The sequence below is a fragment of the Hippoglossus hippoglossus genome, chromosome 12 (assembly GCF_009819705.1).
Source record: "Hippoglossus hippoglossus isolate fHipHip1 chromosome 12, fHipHip1.pri, whole genome shotgun sequence".
Taxonomy (NCBI): domain Eukaryota; kingdom Metazoa; phylum Chordata; class Actinopteri; order Pleuronectiformes; family Pleuronectidae; genus Hippoglossus; species Hippoglossus hippoglossus.
The window spans coordinates 14,866,144-14,886,273 of NC_047162.1; the positions used below are offsets into that span (position 1 = coordinate 14,866,144).

General features: G+C 43.4%; 1 protein-coding gene across 1 annotated transcript in view; it reads right to left on the minus strand.

Annotated features, from left to right (window-relative positions):
• Positions 1-20,130, minus strand: part of LOC117772088 (matrix metalloproteinase-17-like) — a 55,789-nt gene that overhangs the window by 2,434 nt on the left and 33,225 nt on the right. Inside the window, exons 5-9 of the mRNA XM_034603031.1 lie at positions 10,184-10,360; positions 8,920-9,022; positions 6,362-6,444; positions 5,183-5,335; positions 4,386-4,643 (exon numbers count right to left, since the gene is read on the minus strand). Coding sequence (XP_034458922.1) covers positions 4,386-4,643; positions 5,183-5,335; positions 6,362-6,444; positions 8,920-9,022; positions 10,184-10,360 — 774 coding nt within the window. The remainder of the gene's footprint in view (positions 1-4,385; positions 4,644-5,182; positions 5,336-6,361; positions 6,445-8,919; positions 9,023-10,183; positions 10,361-20,130) is intronic.

Here is a 20,130-nt window from a genome sequence, read left to right on the forward strand (position 1 = left end):
ACAATAAGAGGTCAGCGTGACCTTTGACCATTGAAATCTAATCATCTTTGAGTTCAACTGACTTTTGGTACCAAATTTGAAGAAACTCCCTCAAGGTGTTATTAAGATATTGTGTTAACAAAAATGGGTCAGACGGACAACTGAAGACATTATTGTTTCTATTCCTTCAGTGGCCTGAAAACACAATGATCATTCTGACTCTGCTTGTATTTTTTGATAAAAATGTAGCTTTGAGTCTCCTAATAAAACGATTCTTCAAACTAAAACCTCCCGATCAACCTAAACAGTCGACTCTTTTCTCTCCATATGAAAACAGCAGCTACTTTAATTGATTCAAATCTAGTTTTATTTGCACCGACACAAATGTCAATTTTTTTAAGAATACATAAGTAAAACACACGAGGATCACATTCATAAAAGGGTTTAAAATACATGTGAGTGTGTGGTAACTTCGCCGGCTCTCTGTTGGACAGCCGAGATCACAGAAACTCCTGGTGGGCATTCTTGACACCGTAATTGCACCGTGCCACTTGATCGTTACCGACACTCCCCCTACTGCGCCGGTCCTTTCACTGTGGTATATTTAAGTTAATTAGTGTCACCAAAATACTAAAAAAGGCTCCGACAGAATCTCGAGAAAAAGACTGCACGCTGTGGAAATACCACGTTTTAGGAACAAAGCCTTCAAAGCCAATGTGAAGAAATAGCTTCAGTGTGATAGCTGCGGTCATAACATTCTTTTTGTTGGGGCTAGTGTTAGTTCAGTAAAATCTATAGACCTTAAATCAATTTTCTGAGGTGTCATGTTGAAGGTGTTGAAAGAAGAGAAGATGATGAAATCAGAGCAAATTGATATCTTCCGTTGGTCGAGGACCTGAACACAGAGTGGTATGTTTACATTTATTCCTTCTTTCTAACCTTATCTTTTACTGTTTTTCTCTTGCAAACATTTTAATTCCATCTTATTAATTCTTATCCACACTTGTAATTATTCCCTTTGCATTTTGGCTCAACTGTTGTTGTGAATGTGCTGCATAAATAAATCTCACTCGACTTGACAATCTCTTCCAAATAAGATCTTCAGTTAACGTTTTTTCTACTTCTTCCAATTCCCTCTTCTGGTGTTTTCCTTATCCATCTGTCATCGTTACCGGAGGACAGAGCCCAGAGGCCTGAATGCCACAGTCTTCTCCAGCTTCTCTCTTTTCCTCGGAGACCAAAAGTCAGAGAGGCGTCAAAGTCGGTGAACAAATCCCTGAATCAGTTTGAGAAGAGTTTTTCTTTTGATACTAAAGATAAAATCGCAGCAATGTTGAGCAAGTGAAGTCGACAAAAGCTGCTTTCACGGACATTTTCTAGAGCTCATGTGCGAAAAACAGGTAAACAAAGGGCTCTTTTGTTTTTTGGGGATAATAATCCAATTGTATTGGATTTGGCTGCAACGCCGTTTAGCCCTGAAACTCCCAAAGTGTTTTGTGGACTCAAACACTTCACCCCCCCCCCCCCCCCCCCCCCCCATCTGCATAGTGGTGAATAGATAATGAGTGAATTTAAATTTTCCGGTGAACTATCCCTTTAAGCTCCTTACATTTTCTGTGCAGGTATCATGGTTATATTTGTGTGTGTGTGTATTCGTGTAGTAATTTCAGGAACTAAACATCTCACCCAAAAACTGTTTAATCTCCAGCCTGCTGCTGCAAAATTAAATAAAAAGAAACAGGGCTAAATACTGCATTTATTGCACTAGTTAGTTTGGGATTAATATGCCAGTTAGTATTCTGCTGTACTGTGCGTATGGGACCAACTCCTAATTTACTGCATTTCCCAGGTTTGAGGTAATGACGGCGCATGTGACTGAGACTGTGGCTCTCTGTTTGTATTCGTTTCTGGACAACGGAATTGGAATGAGCTATTTCAGGCTGTGGCTACACACACACACACACACACACACACACACACACACACACACACACACACACACACACACACACACACACACACACACACACACACACACACACACACACAGACACACACAGTTATTAGTGGGATAAATTCATTGTTGCTCATGGTATTTTCAGTGGATTTGCCGACAATAAGACAACAACAGATTGAAGGGAAATCTGTAGCTGTAGAGAGATTTCTGTCGCAGCCAGTTTTGCTGACTGGTCTCTTGCTTTTTCTTTTTTTTCTCCAAACATTGCCACCGTGAAAACAACCAGGGGACTGTTTCGGTTCAGAGGAAGTTCAGTCGGATTTTTGGACTGAGGCCCTGTCTAAAATTTGAAACCCTCCTATTTTAAAACCCCTCGTATGAAAAATGCAGGATCCACTTCCAAACTTTGTGGCAACAGATGTCGTAACTTTGTTTTGACAAATGCGACGCTGTATTCTCTCATTTTCCGGAGATTGTAGCAGCTATTATGATTCCTCTATTCGTCCTCTGAGTCAAGCCATCCATCCTTCTAACATCTCCTCTCTTCCCTTTCCTTGTCCTTTCCATCTTTTTCCTCAGGTATCCCTCACATCTCTCTGCTCATCTTTCATCGAGAGGTGTCGCAGTCTCTCCTCCGTGCTGTCGCATCACTCTCCCCCCCCTCCCCCCTCTGTCTCCTTTCTCTTCACATTCATCCTGAGCTGCTGAGACAAACAGAGGGCTGGCTTTGATGTGGCTCCAGATCCCGGGCCCCATGGTCCTCCTATGTGCGCCTGTGCATGTAGGTTTCCAAGTTTACCCTTGCAGGCTCTGTGCTGATAATAGCCGGAGGTGCAGCAGGGTTGGGACTGTGCGATTGGCCTCTTCTCTCTCTCTCTCACACACACACACACACACACACACACACACACACACACACACACACACACACACACACACACACACACACACACACACACACACACACACACACACACACACACATGCACGCTCATGCACGTGTGTACCAACATCTAAGAGCTGGGAGCGAGACCTCTGAGTCTACAAGCTGAGGAGACAGAACACAGGCGACTAAACACCTGACAGGGAAAGAGCTTCCTTGTATTCACATGCTGCGGGGGGGGATTAGGGACACCCTGGCCCCAGCTGAGAGTGGTCTCACATTTCAGGAGTCAGGGGCTGCTTTTCCTTTTTTCTGGGTATTTTTAAAATGTAGCACCACCCGGAGCTTCGTACACACACAGAGATTATTGTACCTCTATCTTGGTGAGAACACTCATCGGTATAATGTATTTGCAAGCCCCTTACCCTAACCGTAACCATCCAAACTAAATGCCTAACCCGTACCCTAGCTAAACCTAATTCTAACAATAACCATAAAAGCAGGTGTTAGCCCTCAAACAAGCCTCTGAAAAAGCGGGGACCAGCCAAAACTGTCCTCACTCTGTAGGGTCTATGCCTAAAGTAGTCCTCACAAAGGTATAAGTAGAGTATAAAACACACTCACACACACACAAGACTCTAACAGAAAATAAAATGCTGCACAATTGCCCCACGCTAGACCTTCCCATTAACATGAATACGTGATCAGATGAGTGTGGCTGCTTGATGGGAGCAGGCGTTGTGACCTTGACGCTGGCTGTGATTACACTGGGTTAGCTCCAAGGTTTGGACGTGTTCGACTGTGTGAATGTGGAGCAGAGTGTTGGCAGAAAAGATCACGTTCGCTGTGTCAGAATAACAGATGAATATGTTTAAAAAAAATATGTTTTCAAATGAGAAAAAAAACAAAACACAAACAGAAGAAGAAAAAAAAAAAATCAAATGCAAATGTGCCTCTAATCTGAAAACCGCAGCTATGCCAAACAAAAGCATGTGCACGGATGCAGACAGGGATTGACAAAATAAACTCAAATAAAACAAACTGTATGAGTCACAGCAAATACTGAAATAGGGAATATATTTATCTGGTGGAATGTCTTATCTTGGAGTGACAGAAGTAGATGCAAATGAATAAATACAAAAAGTTGTGCGATGTGCAACATCAGTTATTATTACTTGAGTGTCTCAGTATTCCAGGTGTAAAAGTCTGTGGTATTTTGAGACTTATACTGACAGCAACATGAATTTTCTTTCTTTGAGCATGGTAGCATTTTTTGTTTATTAGAAATAAAGGTACAACTGAGGCAGATGGGAAATCTGTTTTGGACAAAGAACAAGTTTGACCTGATGATGATGTTAAAAGATCCCCTGGTAGTTACAGTTTTATTTTGAGGAGAACATGAAAAGCTGAACCAAAACAACATGAATGGACCACAGAGGAAGTGTCTGTGTCTGTAAAGATTCAACTGTGGTTCATTAAGTGGCTGGAAAATGGTCAGATGTGTCATTATCATGTTTATTTTCGTGTTTGTAATCAAACCAATGTTTTGCCCAATCGACCACTCACCGTCCGACCACCTCATGGCGTCGTCCAGATGCAGCGGCAGCCCCTTCCACAGCGTGCTGTCTTTGGGGTAGCCCTGGTCCATGCGCCGCAGGTGGTCGTCGTAGCGCCAGTAGTGGTTGTCCTTGAAGAAGTAGGTTTTGTCGTTGTGCAGCCAAACAAACGCCGCGTCTATGCTTTCCAAGGGCAAACCGAAGTCACTGATCGGACGAGGGTAACCTTCCTCCACGATATTGTCTTTAAACACCCAGTACTTGAGACCTGAAGAGGCAGAACACGGAAAATCGACTTAGCAATCGTAAAGATCACACATAACAGACGGCGTATCCACTTGAGATGATACGTCTGAAATGATGAGAGACCTGTAAGACATGTGAAGGACAAAAAGATAATAAATTTAAATGGTTTAGACATATTTTCTGATCCGCAGCCAGTGACGAACGTTCTCTGCCCGGAAGACTGTTGAAAATCTTACACCGACTTGTGCCCTTGTTCCTGCACCTGTGTTTTTTTATTCAGTTTATAACTCTTGTGTTTAATCTTCTCCCACAGTCCCAGTCAAGTTGTATGGAAGGTGTGAACAGCCTCTTCAGAAAGACGCGAGGTCATCAGCAGTTTAAAAATATACTGGATGTACTGTCACTAAAAATACAGTATGTACTAAAGTATGAACATTTGATTTTTATTTTTTATTTACTGACAAAAAGAGAGAGAAGCTCCTATGATTCCAGATTCTCACTGTCACTATTGAAAAAACTAGGAAATTTGACGACATATTGGAAATGCAGATGGGTTTGTACCTTTGAAAAATACTATTTTGTGATCTCCTGGTCGCTCATACACGGCGTCCACGCCGTCCAGGTTGGTCGGCAGGCCCCTCCAGAAGCGATGGATCTGTGCAGGACGCAGAGACACCAGGTGCTTCTCTCGAGTTAGTCGCCAGAAGTACTTTCCTACGAGGAAAGGTACGGGTGTGAGTACGGGGAAGCAGCCACATTCAGGCTGCAGGCCAGAGATGTTATTGTTTGTTATCTTTTGTGCATTTCCTAACAGCGCAAATGTAAATTCATCTAATGTGCTGTCACTGGTATTGGTGTAGAAATCTTATTGACGTTAACCTGCTCTGAACTGTTTCCCAGGCTTTTCATTTTCATTCTTTCTTTGTATTCTCTATTTTTATTAAATTCGAACATGAAATTACTTTTCCAAAATGATTTCGTTGCATCGTTCACATTCTACCCTCCCTCACAACTGTCCACTCATGAACTCTGAGCCAACAGTGCTGATAATAATGATTTATCCTTAAACCTACAATAACAATAACAACAATAATAGTGAAAATAAAGTACATATTTACAAAAACATATATATGTTGTACATGTTTACATTTGGCATGTTCATCAAAATCATCTTATAATAAAACATCATCTGATTTTAGAAGATAGATTATCAGGCCTCGATTCAAACAAATCCTCTCCTGAAACCTGATGGCTGAAAATAACGAAAAACATACAGTCAGAAAAAGAAAAGACTAAAGCTAGTGTAGCAATGATCTCTAAACATTGAATGTCCAGTGTTCATATAAGTAATGTAAAAGATTTAAGAGTTTTTTTAAATAAGAGAGGTTTGCAAAATGTCAATTAAAGTTCAGCATTGTTAACACTGCTGCTGAGCTTCTGCGAGTCGTGCTGCTCGTCTGGGTTCTGGGTGGAAGGCTTCGGGGGTGATCCCTCCAGAGGCGCAGGCATGAAAGCCTGATGTAATTTTTGGGTCTGTTGGCGGGGCTCAACCGGCTCAGCTGGGTGTCTGTACAGCTGCTACCCCCCCTCAGCTCCTCTCTCTCTCTCTCATCCTCTTTCCTTATCGCTATCTTACTTCCGCTCATTTAGCTAATTTCTTTCTTTTTTTAATATATATTATTTTCCCACGCAGCTCTGCAGCTCTGCGTCTCTCGCTCTTCTCCCTCTGTGCTGCTGTACCTTTGAAAAAGAAAGCCTCCCCTCGTATCTGGGCCACGGCATCAAAGTGACTGGAGCATCTGTCTGGGGCATCTTGCGCCAGCCTGGGAGACGTGAAGAAAGAAGGAAGAGGATTAGAAACGAGGGGAGAAGAACGTCTTGGTCGAACCAGCACAATTTACAACACTTTAAACTTTTAAAACAACTACAAACAATGATGTTTTCTGCAGCTGATGGAGGAGGAAACTCCCGTCCGACATCTTTTTTACGTATCCACATTTTATTCCCACTTCTTCTGTGACTGGATACCTGCATGAGTCGGTGACACCAGGCTAAAGATGAGATTCTATCACGTCGATGTGGTGAAGTCCCTCTGTGCATTTATCACGGATTTAAAGCCCCGATGTGGTCGGCCTGCCAATGATGAATCCATTAGCACCACGACGCTGTGGGCGCGAGCCTGCCAGGCCTTGTATCACCAACAAAGGTCTCTATTCAGAGCTCTAATAGCACCACACCACTGCTCAGTGGTTAGCACAGGAGGCCCGGTCAGAGCTTCTCATTGTGGCATGATGAAACAATATTTAATACGAGCAAGTTATGAGTGTCGTAACGAAAAAGTAGCCAACTTTGCCTTTGATTTTCTCAGAAATTCTACAGTAACATCTTCCCGAAACTTGACGTACAGACAGTGAAGGTCACCATGAACAAGAGTCAAGTGAAATATCTGTGTCACCTCAATGAAAACAAATCCCCTTAACCAAAACCGCTCCAAAAATCAATGGGTTCTTCCCTGACCCAATCAAAACCCTTCCCCAAAGTTTCGTGGCAATCTGTTGAGTAGCTTTTGCGTAATCCTGCAGAAAAACATACGGACAGGGGGGAGGGGAACGTTGCCTCGCTGGTGGAGGAAAAGAAAAGGAAAGAAGCTTTAATTTAAATCCAAATGAAGACAGGTTTCTAAAGTTGTTTTGCTCGGGCCTCTTGAGGGACTTCTTTAAGGTTAGCGCTCGGTGGTTTGGGAGTGTGTGCGTGTTTATGTACATTCAAAATACATTGATAAGACAAAATTAAGTCTAATTATCCTTGATAATAAAAAATTACTTCTGCCTCTTAGCCGACCGACTTGCTGCAAGGAATTACCTAATTAGACGAGCAGGCTCCAAATTACTGAGCCAATTTGCTTTGTTGACACCTCATGATTTCATATCAGGAGGCAAAAAACTCTTCTTTACAACACATGTAGCGAGTTCCTGCACAGATTCATAACATCGTCTCTCAGTGGAAGTGGTAAAAAAAAGTGAGAAAATTAAAATACAATCACAACTTAATCATCCTGACGTACAGGGAACAATCCAAATAATAGAAATATCTCTGTAACAACGTGCACTACAGTTTCCCTGCAATAAACAGCACCTGGGTGAGGCCTATATAAAAAGTTTAGCGTTGTTATTTGATGCAGCTGAACTTCTGTTATTGCTTTAACTTTTAATGACTGTGTAAACATGCACAGTCAAGGAATGTATGTGTATTTGTGTGCACGAGAAGCCATCATAGAGCAGCACTCTCTAAGTTGTGTGTGTGTGTGGAGAAATCTCTGAGGTACCAAGATACAGCTGATTTGTATTGACCCTCTTCGATATGACCCTGTTTGAAATTGGCTTGAACAAAAGAAAAAGAAGATCCACATGTATCGGTCCATATAAATATTATGTTAGAGGCCACAAATAAATCATTGTTTGAGAAACACTGAGAAGAGTAAAGATCCCTTTGGTTCATAGTGAAACTGCCGGCGGGTCAGAGGACGTCAGCTGAGTTCACGGTTCGTCAATGTGGCTCACGACGCATTTGAGGTCATGCAGTCAAAAGAAAGTGTCCCAGCTATCTCTCAATGTGACGCATCCAGGACGCATTCGGTCCTGTACTTAGCTCTGACCACTTTTCGATTAGATCACACAGGACGGATGTTAAAACTAGGCCCCGGGTCCCAGACCACCTCCAAATGTGGTCTGAGTGATCAGATCTTAAAAGCGTCCTTGATGCATCTTGGGGTTTGTGGGTGTGGATCCTCGACCCGAGCCCCGTTGGTGCCAGGCTCATTTGGGTTTGGCGTAAAACTTTGAAATGATATCTGGGTTGAGGTTGGGTTCGGTCACGTTTGGCTGGGCTGTCTACTTGACTTATTTTCACACCGCATGTATCTGTAATCTGGGAAAACATTGGGCTCGGTTTGGGTTCGGACCCAAAAAACACTGCCTGTCGGGTTTGGGTCAGGATCGATTACTTTTATCTCCGGTTCGGAAAGAAAAGTGCGACCCAAGCAGCCATCTGTCCACGTTCGATCGGATCACTCGGGTCTAAACGGGTCCACCAGCGCTCCTCTGGCCATTAAAGCACAGGCAGTGTCCTGTTGAATGAGATCCGCAGCGAGTGAAGCCCGGAAAACATCTGCTAAACCGCAGCGCCGGTGACGCTGGGTCACTGCGTTTTATCGAAGAGGCTGGGGTGGATTTTCTTAGTGCGAGTACAGTCCAGTAACTTTTTGTTGCATGTGAAAAAAACAGAGCTTTTTTACTCACAGGACGTTGGACCTGTTCTCAGGAAGGTCGAGCAGGACGGGAGGCTCAGCCGTCTGCGAGGTGCCGCCTGGTCGGATGGTGTGGGACACCGAGTCTCTGACACCTGGGAAGAGAATTTACAACATATTTAGTAAAATTCTGCTGATTCATAGTTACTTTCTGTATCTCTCTTCTTTTGCAATGTCATTAATTTCCTATTCTGTACCACAGTATTACATAGCGAATACTGTGTGCGGCTCCTCTGCTGCAGTTTTACCTCCACTTCACTCCACCTCAACTTGATTCAATTCACTTGCCCTCGCCACTTATTCCAGCACTTCATTCTCTCTCTCTTCATGTTTATCATTCTCTTCTCTCAACCCCGCTGCTTTCCTGTATCAGGGAGCGGCGTTATAAGGTCAAATGCCACAGCGAAGCCCAATTAACTCCATCCCTGTTTTCATTAAATCAATAACCTCGCTCTACAGAGCTCATCAACTGCTTCCTGCATGAGGAGGTCTCCGTATCTTCAGTATTCTGAGCTGCCACCGGCGAGAAGCTGCCTCCGCCGCTGCCCCGGGAACACACACACGTAATTACAGCAGAGGCTCTTGAGTCATGGTCAGTGGAGGAGAGGAGGAAGTGTCGGTGAATGCAGATATGTGCGTCTCCACGGCGGTTTTCACACAGACAGAGGATTTATCAGAGAAGAAGCAGAGATTTATTTTACGATCTATCAAAATTAACCAGTATTTACTGTAAATTCCTTGTTCATAATGAGATAATATCGCAGATAATGATGGAAATTAATATCTCCGGTAATGACTTTAAAGGGCAAGGCAGGTGGAGACACAAGAAAATGTTCCACACTGACTTCTGATGAATGTCATACTTCCATTTTACGTCACAGCTCCTTCATAGTTATATAACCACTTAGCTGTTTTTGACAGCAGCGTCCCCAGTACTTATACAGACAGAGAGAGTGGAGACCCAACTCGAGCCCAGGCCGGGTGAGGACAAATCATTTTGAATTGAATTGGGGTCGGGCCAAGTGTCAGGGACAGAGGAACACAAAGTCAGTGCAGCTTATATTAACTGCATCGGGTTCCTGTACCTGTTGGGTTCAGGTCCAGTTGGATTTCTCTCTGGTTCAGATGAGTTTCAAGCCGCACTCTAATCAGGTACTGGACTACTGTGTAATAATGCGTGTGTGCTTTTTGTAATACTGAAAGCAGATTTATTGGAGGAAATGAAAATTACCCTTCACATACACACACACACGTACCGTAGAGCTGCCAGACGCGGACCTTGTCCTCATAGGGCAGGTCGTATTTCAGAGGGTCTCCTACGGGACCCTGGTAGTACGGTCTCATGATGGACTCCATGGCGGAGGTGTGGACCAGGCCAATGGCGTGACCGAACTCATGGACTGCAACCGCAAACAGATCCATCCCATGGGTGTCTGAAGGAGACGGAGAGAGAGAGAGGGGGGGATGGATAGAGAACATGGATGAGTGTCAAGAAAGATCATGAACTGGAGAAAATAGGAATAAACATAAGGCAAACTCCATTAAATGCACAATCCAAAGGTCAAAGTTCATTTCAGTGGATGGTTTTAATTTTTCTTTCAAAATACAGAATAATCACTAAAAACTGTAGCTGGCTCCACGAACCCACTTCAACCTGCTTTTAACACGGGCACGGTGAACTCATGCTCACCCCCTCACACCAGTTACATGAGCCTCTATGTTCAAATGAAAATTAAACGAAAAATCCTTGATATATGCCAAAATTAAAAGGGTTATTTCCCGTGACCTGTACCACATCCTTCCACCAAGCTTCTTGGGAATCTGCCAAGTAGTTTTTGTGAAATCTTGCTAATAAAGCAAACTAACCAGCAAACTGACAGAGGCGAACCTCCTTAATTGACGGAGGTGATTTAGTGGATGTTCCAGCTGTAATATAGTAGATAAAAGGGGCGTAGGGTAAACTGCTTCATATCAGTCACTAATAACCTGATTTAAATGGTCAGATGTGTTAGGGTTAGGGTTTAATACATTTTGACATATGAAGAATACGCAAGATTCTCTGTGAATTACTTTGGGATGACCCAGTGGCTAAACTCTCTGATGTCACCTTTAAGCTACGTCTGTGTCCTGAGATGACCCGGTCCAACCCCCGCTCAGGTATTTCATCCTCTCTCAACTCATCTGCAAATTAAGAGGCATGACAGACAGCTCAGGGGGCTTTGAGTGCTGTTAGGCGTGTGGTGTGGTGCGATAACTATGGTAATGCTGCCTGAGTCCCTGCACTGCCAATCAAAACCTGAGAGTGGAAAGACACCTAGAGAGCCTCTGGGCTATTAAAGCACATTTGAGAAAACCAGCGAAACTCCTTGTCTGGCTTTGCAGAGCAAGACAAAAACCCAGGGCAAGGAGATTTAGATTTGCAGAAAGAGTTGGCATGTCGAGCCAAGCTAGCTTAGAGTTCCTTGGTGGCTTAGCTCAAGTCTGCGTTCAGTTAACCTTGCACACACGACAGTACCCACCTGGGGTATGCAGGAGGCAAATGCCAACTCTAATCTGCAGGAGCACACGGTGCAGAGAGGAAAGGTGAACAAAAGGAAGGAGAGAGAGAGAGAGAGAGAGAGAGAGAGAGAGAGAGAGAGAGAGAGAGAGAGAAGAGGGGCTCACAACAGAATATGCACCATGTCATCAGTTCTGCGGCTCATGTGCGTCAGACAGAATAGACGTGATGCCTGCGGACAAAGTGGGAGCAGTGAGAATTGGGTGGATGAACCCGATTCGTTTAGGAAGGAAGAGAGAGAAAGCAACAGAGTGGAGTCACAGTAGAGTCACGTAGCTCGACAGACTTTTGAATCCTTCTGTGTTCAGGGGTTCATTATTTGTCCTGCAGGATTCACCGGTGCGCCATTAGCTTTTTATCAAACTGAAGGCTTTCATCACATGGTGATGATGATTTGAACTAAAGGCCTTGATTCACTAGAAACTCTAAACTCTGGAGATTTGCTAATCATCTGTCTGGCTACCTCAAAACACTTTACACAGCTCGTCCTAGAAGCCCTGAAGTTTTCCTACACGGCAAACTTTTTGCGAACCTATTCTCAAACTCATATGAGGAACGAGAAGTCACTTGGGCATTTCAGGCCGTAGCATAACCTCCAAATATTAGTTCTCGAAAATAAATGATAAATTTCATTGAGTGAGAAATTGACAAGCTTCTTAAACCTTAGTTAGAATAACCGTTCAGCCAGGGGAATAGTTTTCATATTCTCTCTGCCTGGGTTTTTTCCAGGGGTGAGATTAATTGGAGACTCTAAATTTACAATTATTTGTCTTTGTAACTTGGCCCTGTGATGGGCTGGCGACCTGTCAGCGGTGTAACACGACTCTGGGCCAATGGGTTTGGCTTGAGCCCCGTCGTAACACTTTAAGGATATGAAGAGTTGTTATTGGATGAATGGATGAGTGAGAAATCTAATGAGAAAAAAACGCTAAAGTAGCAGATTCGGGAATTTAGAAAAATATAGTCTTTAGGTTTTCTTATATTATTCTTAGGGGTGCTCAGCTGGAGCAAGCCCGAGACTGGGAAATGTTGGTGGATGTGGGCCAGCGGGTTACACTCCCATCACATATTGTCACCACCACCCTAAGACCTCGTCCAACCCCCTGTGCTTTGTCTATTTCATAGAAGTTCAGAAGTCGGTTCAGACTGTATTGTTGACTAAAAGCCCAAAACACTTGATGACGCTAAGGTGCACAACTGAAGCTACGTCCCTAACATCCGCTCCCTGAGTCAAGAAACCTGACGTGACATGATAACAAGCAAAACTGAATCAAACATGACACACGGTGACTCAGTGACCAGACACATAATGGAAGTCATTCAAGCCGCCTTTTCCTTTGAGATCACAACTTTAATTCAGTCAGTGAAAAGGCTCAGCGGGGGGGTGGGGGGTGGAGGGTGCACTTAATGTAACAGCTGAGGACAAGCTGCCTGGACCACAGCCAACATGCAGCCCACCGGGCCACGACACACTGGGATAAAGACCAACACAAATATAATCAGTCACCAGAGTTCACTGGCAACGACGTGCCCATTCTCCGAAATGTCTGCTTCTCCCGGCTGCAGCAGTTTGCATCCAACATCATTAACAACCTCCTCCATCCACATTATCTAAACTCTCCCTTCCAGCAGGCAACCGAGGGACACTCGAAACAGCGAGGAACAAAAACTGCTTCTTCCCTTTACCAGAGCTCCTCATTGATCCATAAACCGGTGAACAGAATAATGAAAAGCACAGAATTATATGATAGAACCAGTTGTCCCTGTGCTGGTTGCCTTCCTTCTTTGTCAACTACTCAGTACTTAAAGTTGTATTTCACACCTTTTTCCATTTTTTCTGACACAGAATAAAGTAGCCATTAGTGTGGCTTGTTAGTGCGAGTCCCCTCAAAATGTTATAACCTCGGCCAAGGTTTTCATCTGCGTTTGTCTGTTAGTTAGCAGGAGATCAATTTGTCTGTTTGTTGATGTTATTACAACTAAAACATATACAAGTGTACATTTTTAAACTGGTGAATTTCTTAATTTTCGTTGCCGTAAAAATATCGTGCCGCTCATTCTTGCTTCCACTTATTCAAGCGGCAAATACAATGTTTATTTAGAAATTGGCAAACTGAATAATGGGCCAACAATAACTTCACACAACACATAATTAAACAGTGTTGTATCGTCATTCCTCTCCAGCTCCGTCAAAAATAATTTGTCACTGTTGTTCTGAGGAAATGAATCAGAATATTAGGTTATTTTTCTCTCTCTCTCTCTCTCGGGCTCGGGCGGCGTAAACAGTGGAACAACATTTGGTAAGAGAGCAAAATGTTCTTCATGTTGTATCTTAGCTGAAATGTTGAATGCAGTGCACTCACTACAGTGACAGATGTGTCCATTGTTTCTCCTTCAGTATGATGAAAGAACCTTGGTTATCACAGACTCGTTCTCCAGGTAAGCATCATTTGTAGTGGGAGTCGTCAAGGGCAACGTGTATAATGTTGTGATGAGGTGATGTAATCACTCGGGCCTCAAGTACCTGGCTGAACTTTGAGTGCAGATGGAAAGAATCCGTGTTTGCACTCGACGTGAATTTTTGTTGTAACTATTACAGAATTTCAAGTTTTTTGGTCCTTTTCTAATTTACATATCATAAATAATAAGCTGGGAAACAAGAATTATACCAGCGCAAGAGAGACGAGAGTTACTGTACATTTGTTCAACTAAAATTCCCAATATGAACTGTTTAACTTAGGCCGAGCATCCAGTGGACGATTCAAGCTAAACTTCTGCTCGATCTCCGAGATGCACAACTGGACAGAATTTAAGCTTCGTCAAATGCTCCCTCCTGGCCGTCGTGGCTTGACGATCGGATCGTACAGTGTGAGCACATAAATCGGGAGCTTTGGCTTTTCTTCGTAGACCATTTGCTCGTACAGTTGGAATTTAAGTTTCTATGGCAGCAACATACGACCCACAAGGAAACAGCTCTGTCCATCGATCTCCAGTGATCCTTAGCCGAGCTGTGTGTTAACGTGTTTATCCACTGGAGGAACATGAACACAGTGTCGTTTTCTATCCGTCTGCTCAGATTTAACAAGAGTAATCACAAGCAGTAGAGGAGGACTTAGATGTACAGTACAAAACTCAAGGAAAGCCTGCTGCTATAACAAAGACTGTAATTGTCAAAAAGGAAAAATAAAAACATGTAATACGGGATTAATGAAATTGTGAGTCAATAAAGATTTCTTTAAATGACTTAATTAATCAGGGCGATGTCATAATCACTTGATTTTAAAGAAAAAGTAAAAACATATTTTCTTTTGTTCATGTTTTTAATATCTTATGGTTTATGTACAGCCCCTGGATTCTGGTCCCGCTCCGGTTTTCTGCATCTGAATTGTTTTGCACTATGTATTTGAACATTGTATCGTCTGCTCCGTTGCCTTAAGTGTCGGCCGTTGTGTGAAACCCAGGAAGGAGACAGGGTGTGATGGGAGTTTGAAGCAAAAGGAAAAACGACACTGCACTTTAATAAAGTCTTATAAAGGAGCATGGAACAGCATGATAGCCCATTGTGACTGAAGTCTACCTTTGTCCACATAGTCCCTGTTCTTTTAGAGGCTGTAAGAGCACTCTCTCATTCTCCTACACCCACAAAGAAAAAAAGAGATTGACAGACGAACAAGGTTATTGGTCCTGTCCACGGTCCCGGAACCTGAATTGTCCCCTAGCAACACATTTTATGCTCTTTTATATTTTAAAATGTGAAGAAACTGGAGACAAATCAAGAAATTCTGCACATTGCTGGTGGCTTGATCTCACATGAGTTTCATTTTATAGGTGTTCATGACAAAAGATTTAGAGTCAGCCAGTGAACTTGAGTATAATGTCAAAGCAGTAGGTTAAGGTTAGGTAGGTTAAGGTTAGGTTAGGTTAAGCAGTAAGTTAAAATCAAGAATCCCCCATGAAGACTATGACTACGATTTAGTGCCGTTATCTGTTGTCAGATTGGAGATTCATTAATCTTGTGTGAGGGCAACTTTATTGTATGTATTTGACCTGTTCAAAATGCGTGTCATTAACCTCCGCCAAAGACGCAACAGTCCCCTTGAAATCAATCAACCTGCACAATATTGCACACACTCACAACAGAGCCCTTAATATGCATGAAAGTTTTCATCAAGATCTCTGCATTATCTCTTGAGAAATCCACGAACATTTCCGAAAAACGCAATATTGGAGAAAGTGATTAAAACATCCTAGATCCATCCCCTTCATTGAATCCACTCCAAAAGTTAATGGATGCACTTTTGGAGCACACCACACCCTTCCACCAAGTTTCGGTAAAATCGGTTCAGTAGTTTTTCTGTAATCCTGCAAATATACAGACAAACATGCAATGAAAGCACAACATCCTTGGCAGAGATAATAAAAAAAAAACTGAAAAATCCACACGATGTCAAGTTGACTGATAATAAAAGTATTAGTTATAAAACAGGGACCTGCTTCCTGTTGTCTTTCTGTTTCTTGTGTTTACGCTGCACACATCCTGACTGAGAGATAAACAGTGCACACCAGGCTGCGTGCACACCACAGGAGCGGCTGCATGGAAAAAAAACTGAACATCATGAAAAATTCACCTGCTTAATGATGCTTTTGTTTTTGTCGGAGTAATCAGTTTGCAGAGGCAGATTGCTGTGATCATAATAATTAATAGAAGCAATCTGGCGCCTGTCAAAGAAAAAAAAAAAAAAAAACAGCACTTACAGGCCTTCGCTTATTTGATCTCAATGAGATTCCACCTCTCAGCGCTTGCTAATGGACACCAGGACCATCAATCACACAGCATGGGGTGAACTGGTCCGCTAAATGTGGTGCTTAATATTCCACTATTCAGCATCATCGTGCACATTAGGAGATGGCCTTCTGCGGACCCAGATTCAGGGCCCTGCTGAGAACAGTGCGCCGGGAGATGGGACCGGGGGAATTAGCGAAGGCAATTACTCAGCCACGGATTTGTCTGATAAGGTTCATTTTTCTAAAGACGATTACAGAGCTCCGCAATCTGCTGAAGCGTCGACATTCGCTCTTTACCTTGTGGGCCCGACCTAACAGGTTTACCTCTCCTCATGGGATTGCCAGGCGATTGAAAAAGTTGCAAAGAACAACAATTGATGGATCCGATAGCTTTGCGGGGCGCAGGGCTGAGCATCGCCTGTCCAACAGGCACAGACGATGCACAGAGGCAGATACTGACATTTGCTGAACAATGCCTGAGAGACGCTGGAGGAAGGAGTTGTGAGATAGCAGCAAGGTGAAGCCGGCGGAGTGTGACATGAAGAAATTAAGAGTTGTTTAATTAACTTTTTTCCCCCTCTATGCCTCAGTGCGTCAGTCTAACAGCCTCAGATTTACAGAGAAGGGAAACTCAACAGCGGGAAAGAAAAGTGTTGACTAGAATGGCAGAGTGAGCACCTCCGCCAACAGTCCCCTTATTGGACCACATGTAAATTCACAAGATCCGGATTTTTTGAAAATCTGTCTCAGCAGATTTGATATTTAAAAACCTCTATATTTCTATCTTCATGAATTCAGAAGGAAAAATGTATTCAAGTTGCTCAAATTGGCCAGGCCATATTCAGATACCGAAATTCAAGGTAAAAAAAAATTCAGATTCAACATCCGGGGATACCAAGGATAAGCAATCGATTCTGTCTCAAACATGACCAACATCCAGCCAATCAACCACAGATCTGCACCCTCAGCTAAACATGCCTTTCCTTTCTATCAAGATCTATGAATTATTCTCTGAGAAATCTATGAAAAAATATAAAAAAACCTAATGTTAACAAAGTGAAAAAAAAACATCTTGAATCTGCACCCTGATCCGGATCCACACCAGAATGTAATGGGTTCTTCGCTGACCTGTAACAAATCCTTCCTCCAAGTTACGTGGAAATCCTTTTTTTCCGTAATGCTGCCAATTAACAGACAGACAGACGAGCGCAGACGGAAACATAACCTCGTTGGCGGAGGTAAAAAAAACCTGCGGTGACCTGAACTTCACTCTTGACACCACAGAAGAAGAGAGCAGATTCTCCCAGGTCTGTAGGGATCATTAAAGACGAGCTGATTAAAGACGACGGAGGGAGTGCTTTTGTCTTCAGAAGATTTAACCAGTTAAAAATAGCAGCCTGTGCTTTATGGATAAAAAAGAAAGTCTCATGTGCAGGATGTGGATTTCACGATTTTCAAGATTTGTGAGGAAATATCCGTGAAAAGAGGAACATCTAACGTCTGTGTGGTGATTCAGATGGAAAAACATTTACCTTCGGTACATGTAGCTGTAATATTTACTGCAGCTCAGTGATAACAGTGTTTTGGTTTGCCGGATGATGGAGGCAGACAGACAATGACACAACAATTACAGTCATACAGATCTCACCTCTGACCCCTTTTTCCTTCGCTCCCCCGCTGCCATTAGCCGAATCTATATCTTTGCAGCTGTTGTTAGCCCCCCCCGCCATCGTCCCCCACACTATTCAAACACACACACACACTCCGGCAAAACGGCAGCATCGTCTGCCGGCCCTGCCACTGCTGCCGCCCCGTCGGAGGTCTAATTGGAGCAGATTGAGCTGCTGTCCCGTGACATATGGTTCACAGCCCCATGACAGCGCAAAACAAAGGAGGGAGATCCAGGCAGGTCCTGGCCCCATCACAGACTCACCAGCTGGGACAGTCACACACACAGACACACACACACACACACTCTGTACCCTCCATCTTCCAGGCTGAAGTTTAATCTAAAACATGAGGTCAAAATGCAACATGGGACTCAGGATCTTTCTGTTTTGTGGACATCAGTTAAACCCAGCGGCGTCCTGGCCTTCAGGCGTGCCGGGCCGCCACATTGGTGCCAAAGACAAACAAAAATCCATAAAGTATTTACCGGCCCTGTCAGTGCCTATACCGTCTCTGTGTGTGTGTTTGTGTGTGTGTGTGTGTGTGTACCTGTCGCTCAGGGTGAAAGGGGTGTTGTGTGTGTGTGTGTTTGGACTGGGTTCACTGTTACGATATGTGCTGAACCCTCAATGACCTGACCTGAGCTCAAACACTGACCCAGAAACAACTGGGCAGATTTTTTTAGTATGGAAGTTCACCCTCAACGCTCGTGATACGAATGTTAACGACCCACTGAACCGAAAATGAGTCGGGAAAAGCAGCGAGGTTCAGTGGCAACGACGGAAAGCATGTAACGTCAAAATGATTTTAAAAACCTAAGACAAACCCAAAGGAGAACGGCAGCAGAAGCAGAATGAACAACAAAACATCGAAAGCAGGAGATTATTGAAAGAAACTGTCTTACTCGCAGTGATATGTTTATTTGCGACATTTCAGTATTGGTGTGTAATGTGCATGTGCTGTAACTGAGCTGCTGCATACAGTGCATTACACAAGATAATGTGAATGTAATTGTAAAAAAAAAACACAGTGTAAAGGCCGACTGGCATTAAAGCAAAATCTCTGATCGTATCTGAGCTGCTGCTTCACAAAATAAAATGTTGCCTGTTTACAGATTTTTCTCGTTTTTTCTTCCACGTTTGAAAGTTGAAAAAAAGTCTCTTATTTGGGATGTCGGGGGGGAGAAAGGGATGTACTTAGAAATAGGCACAGGGCTGCCAAGTCGAGCAATTCTTTTCTCCAGGAACGGAAAAAGGCGTCACTTACAGACAGATGTGGAATTATGGCAACCCCACATATCACAAACTTTTTGGCAGCACTTTATTTCATCTCTTGGTTTCGGGGACTTTTCAGCAGCTGGTGGAATAAACAGCACAGACAGTAACAATTAGTCCTGAGCTGCTTAGGTTCTATTTTCAGTTGTACGGGAACAAAGACCCAATACAGACGTCAGTCACTCACGAGCAGCGTATGAAATTAGCGATAAGCCTTCAATAACCTAGCTGTCATTTCCGTGACTGATTCCCTGTCAGAGCTGGATTCCATTTTCTTTCTGCTATGACAGAGCATTGATTTCTTTAAAACAATCACAATCGCCTTGAGCGCCGCTAAACTCAGGACGCAGGAGTTTCGTTTAGGTCGGACTCATTTTGATAGAACATCTGCATGAGGGGATAAGATCGCTGTCATTGCGATGGATGATGCACGCGGTCCTCCGTTATTGTGACCATGGGGGATTTTCAATAACGGCTGGGCATACACCATTGGATCTCTCATTATAGGCTTGGACCGAATTTCGTGTGTATTCATACCATCTCGGGGGGGTTTATCATCACAAGCTCACTGCAGATGATTAACTATGTTTTGGAAAATGACACTTTATTGATGACCGTTGGGCAAACATGGCGGAATGACAGCAAATGTTGAAAATATAATATTTGCAGATGCATTACGACCATTCACCTAAAGCACCAAGCAGGCCCGTCTTATTGCACAATCCACAACTTCATCACAACTTGCCCTTTTCAGCTTGGAGGTTGCTAACTCGGAGAGATATGGTCTTTTGCACAGGTGCAAACATTTCTGCCGTGAGAGACGCTCTGACTAACTTCGTATTATCAAGTTTGTTTCAAGCACATTTCGATCCTCTAGGCTCCCTGTGGTACATAAGGACCCGGTAAGTTCACTCCATCC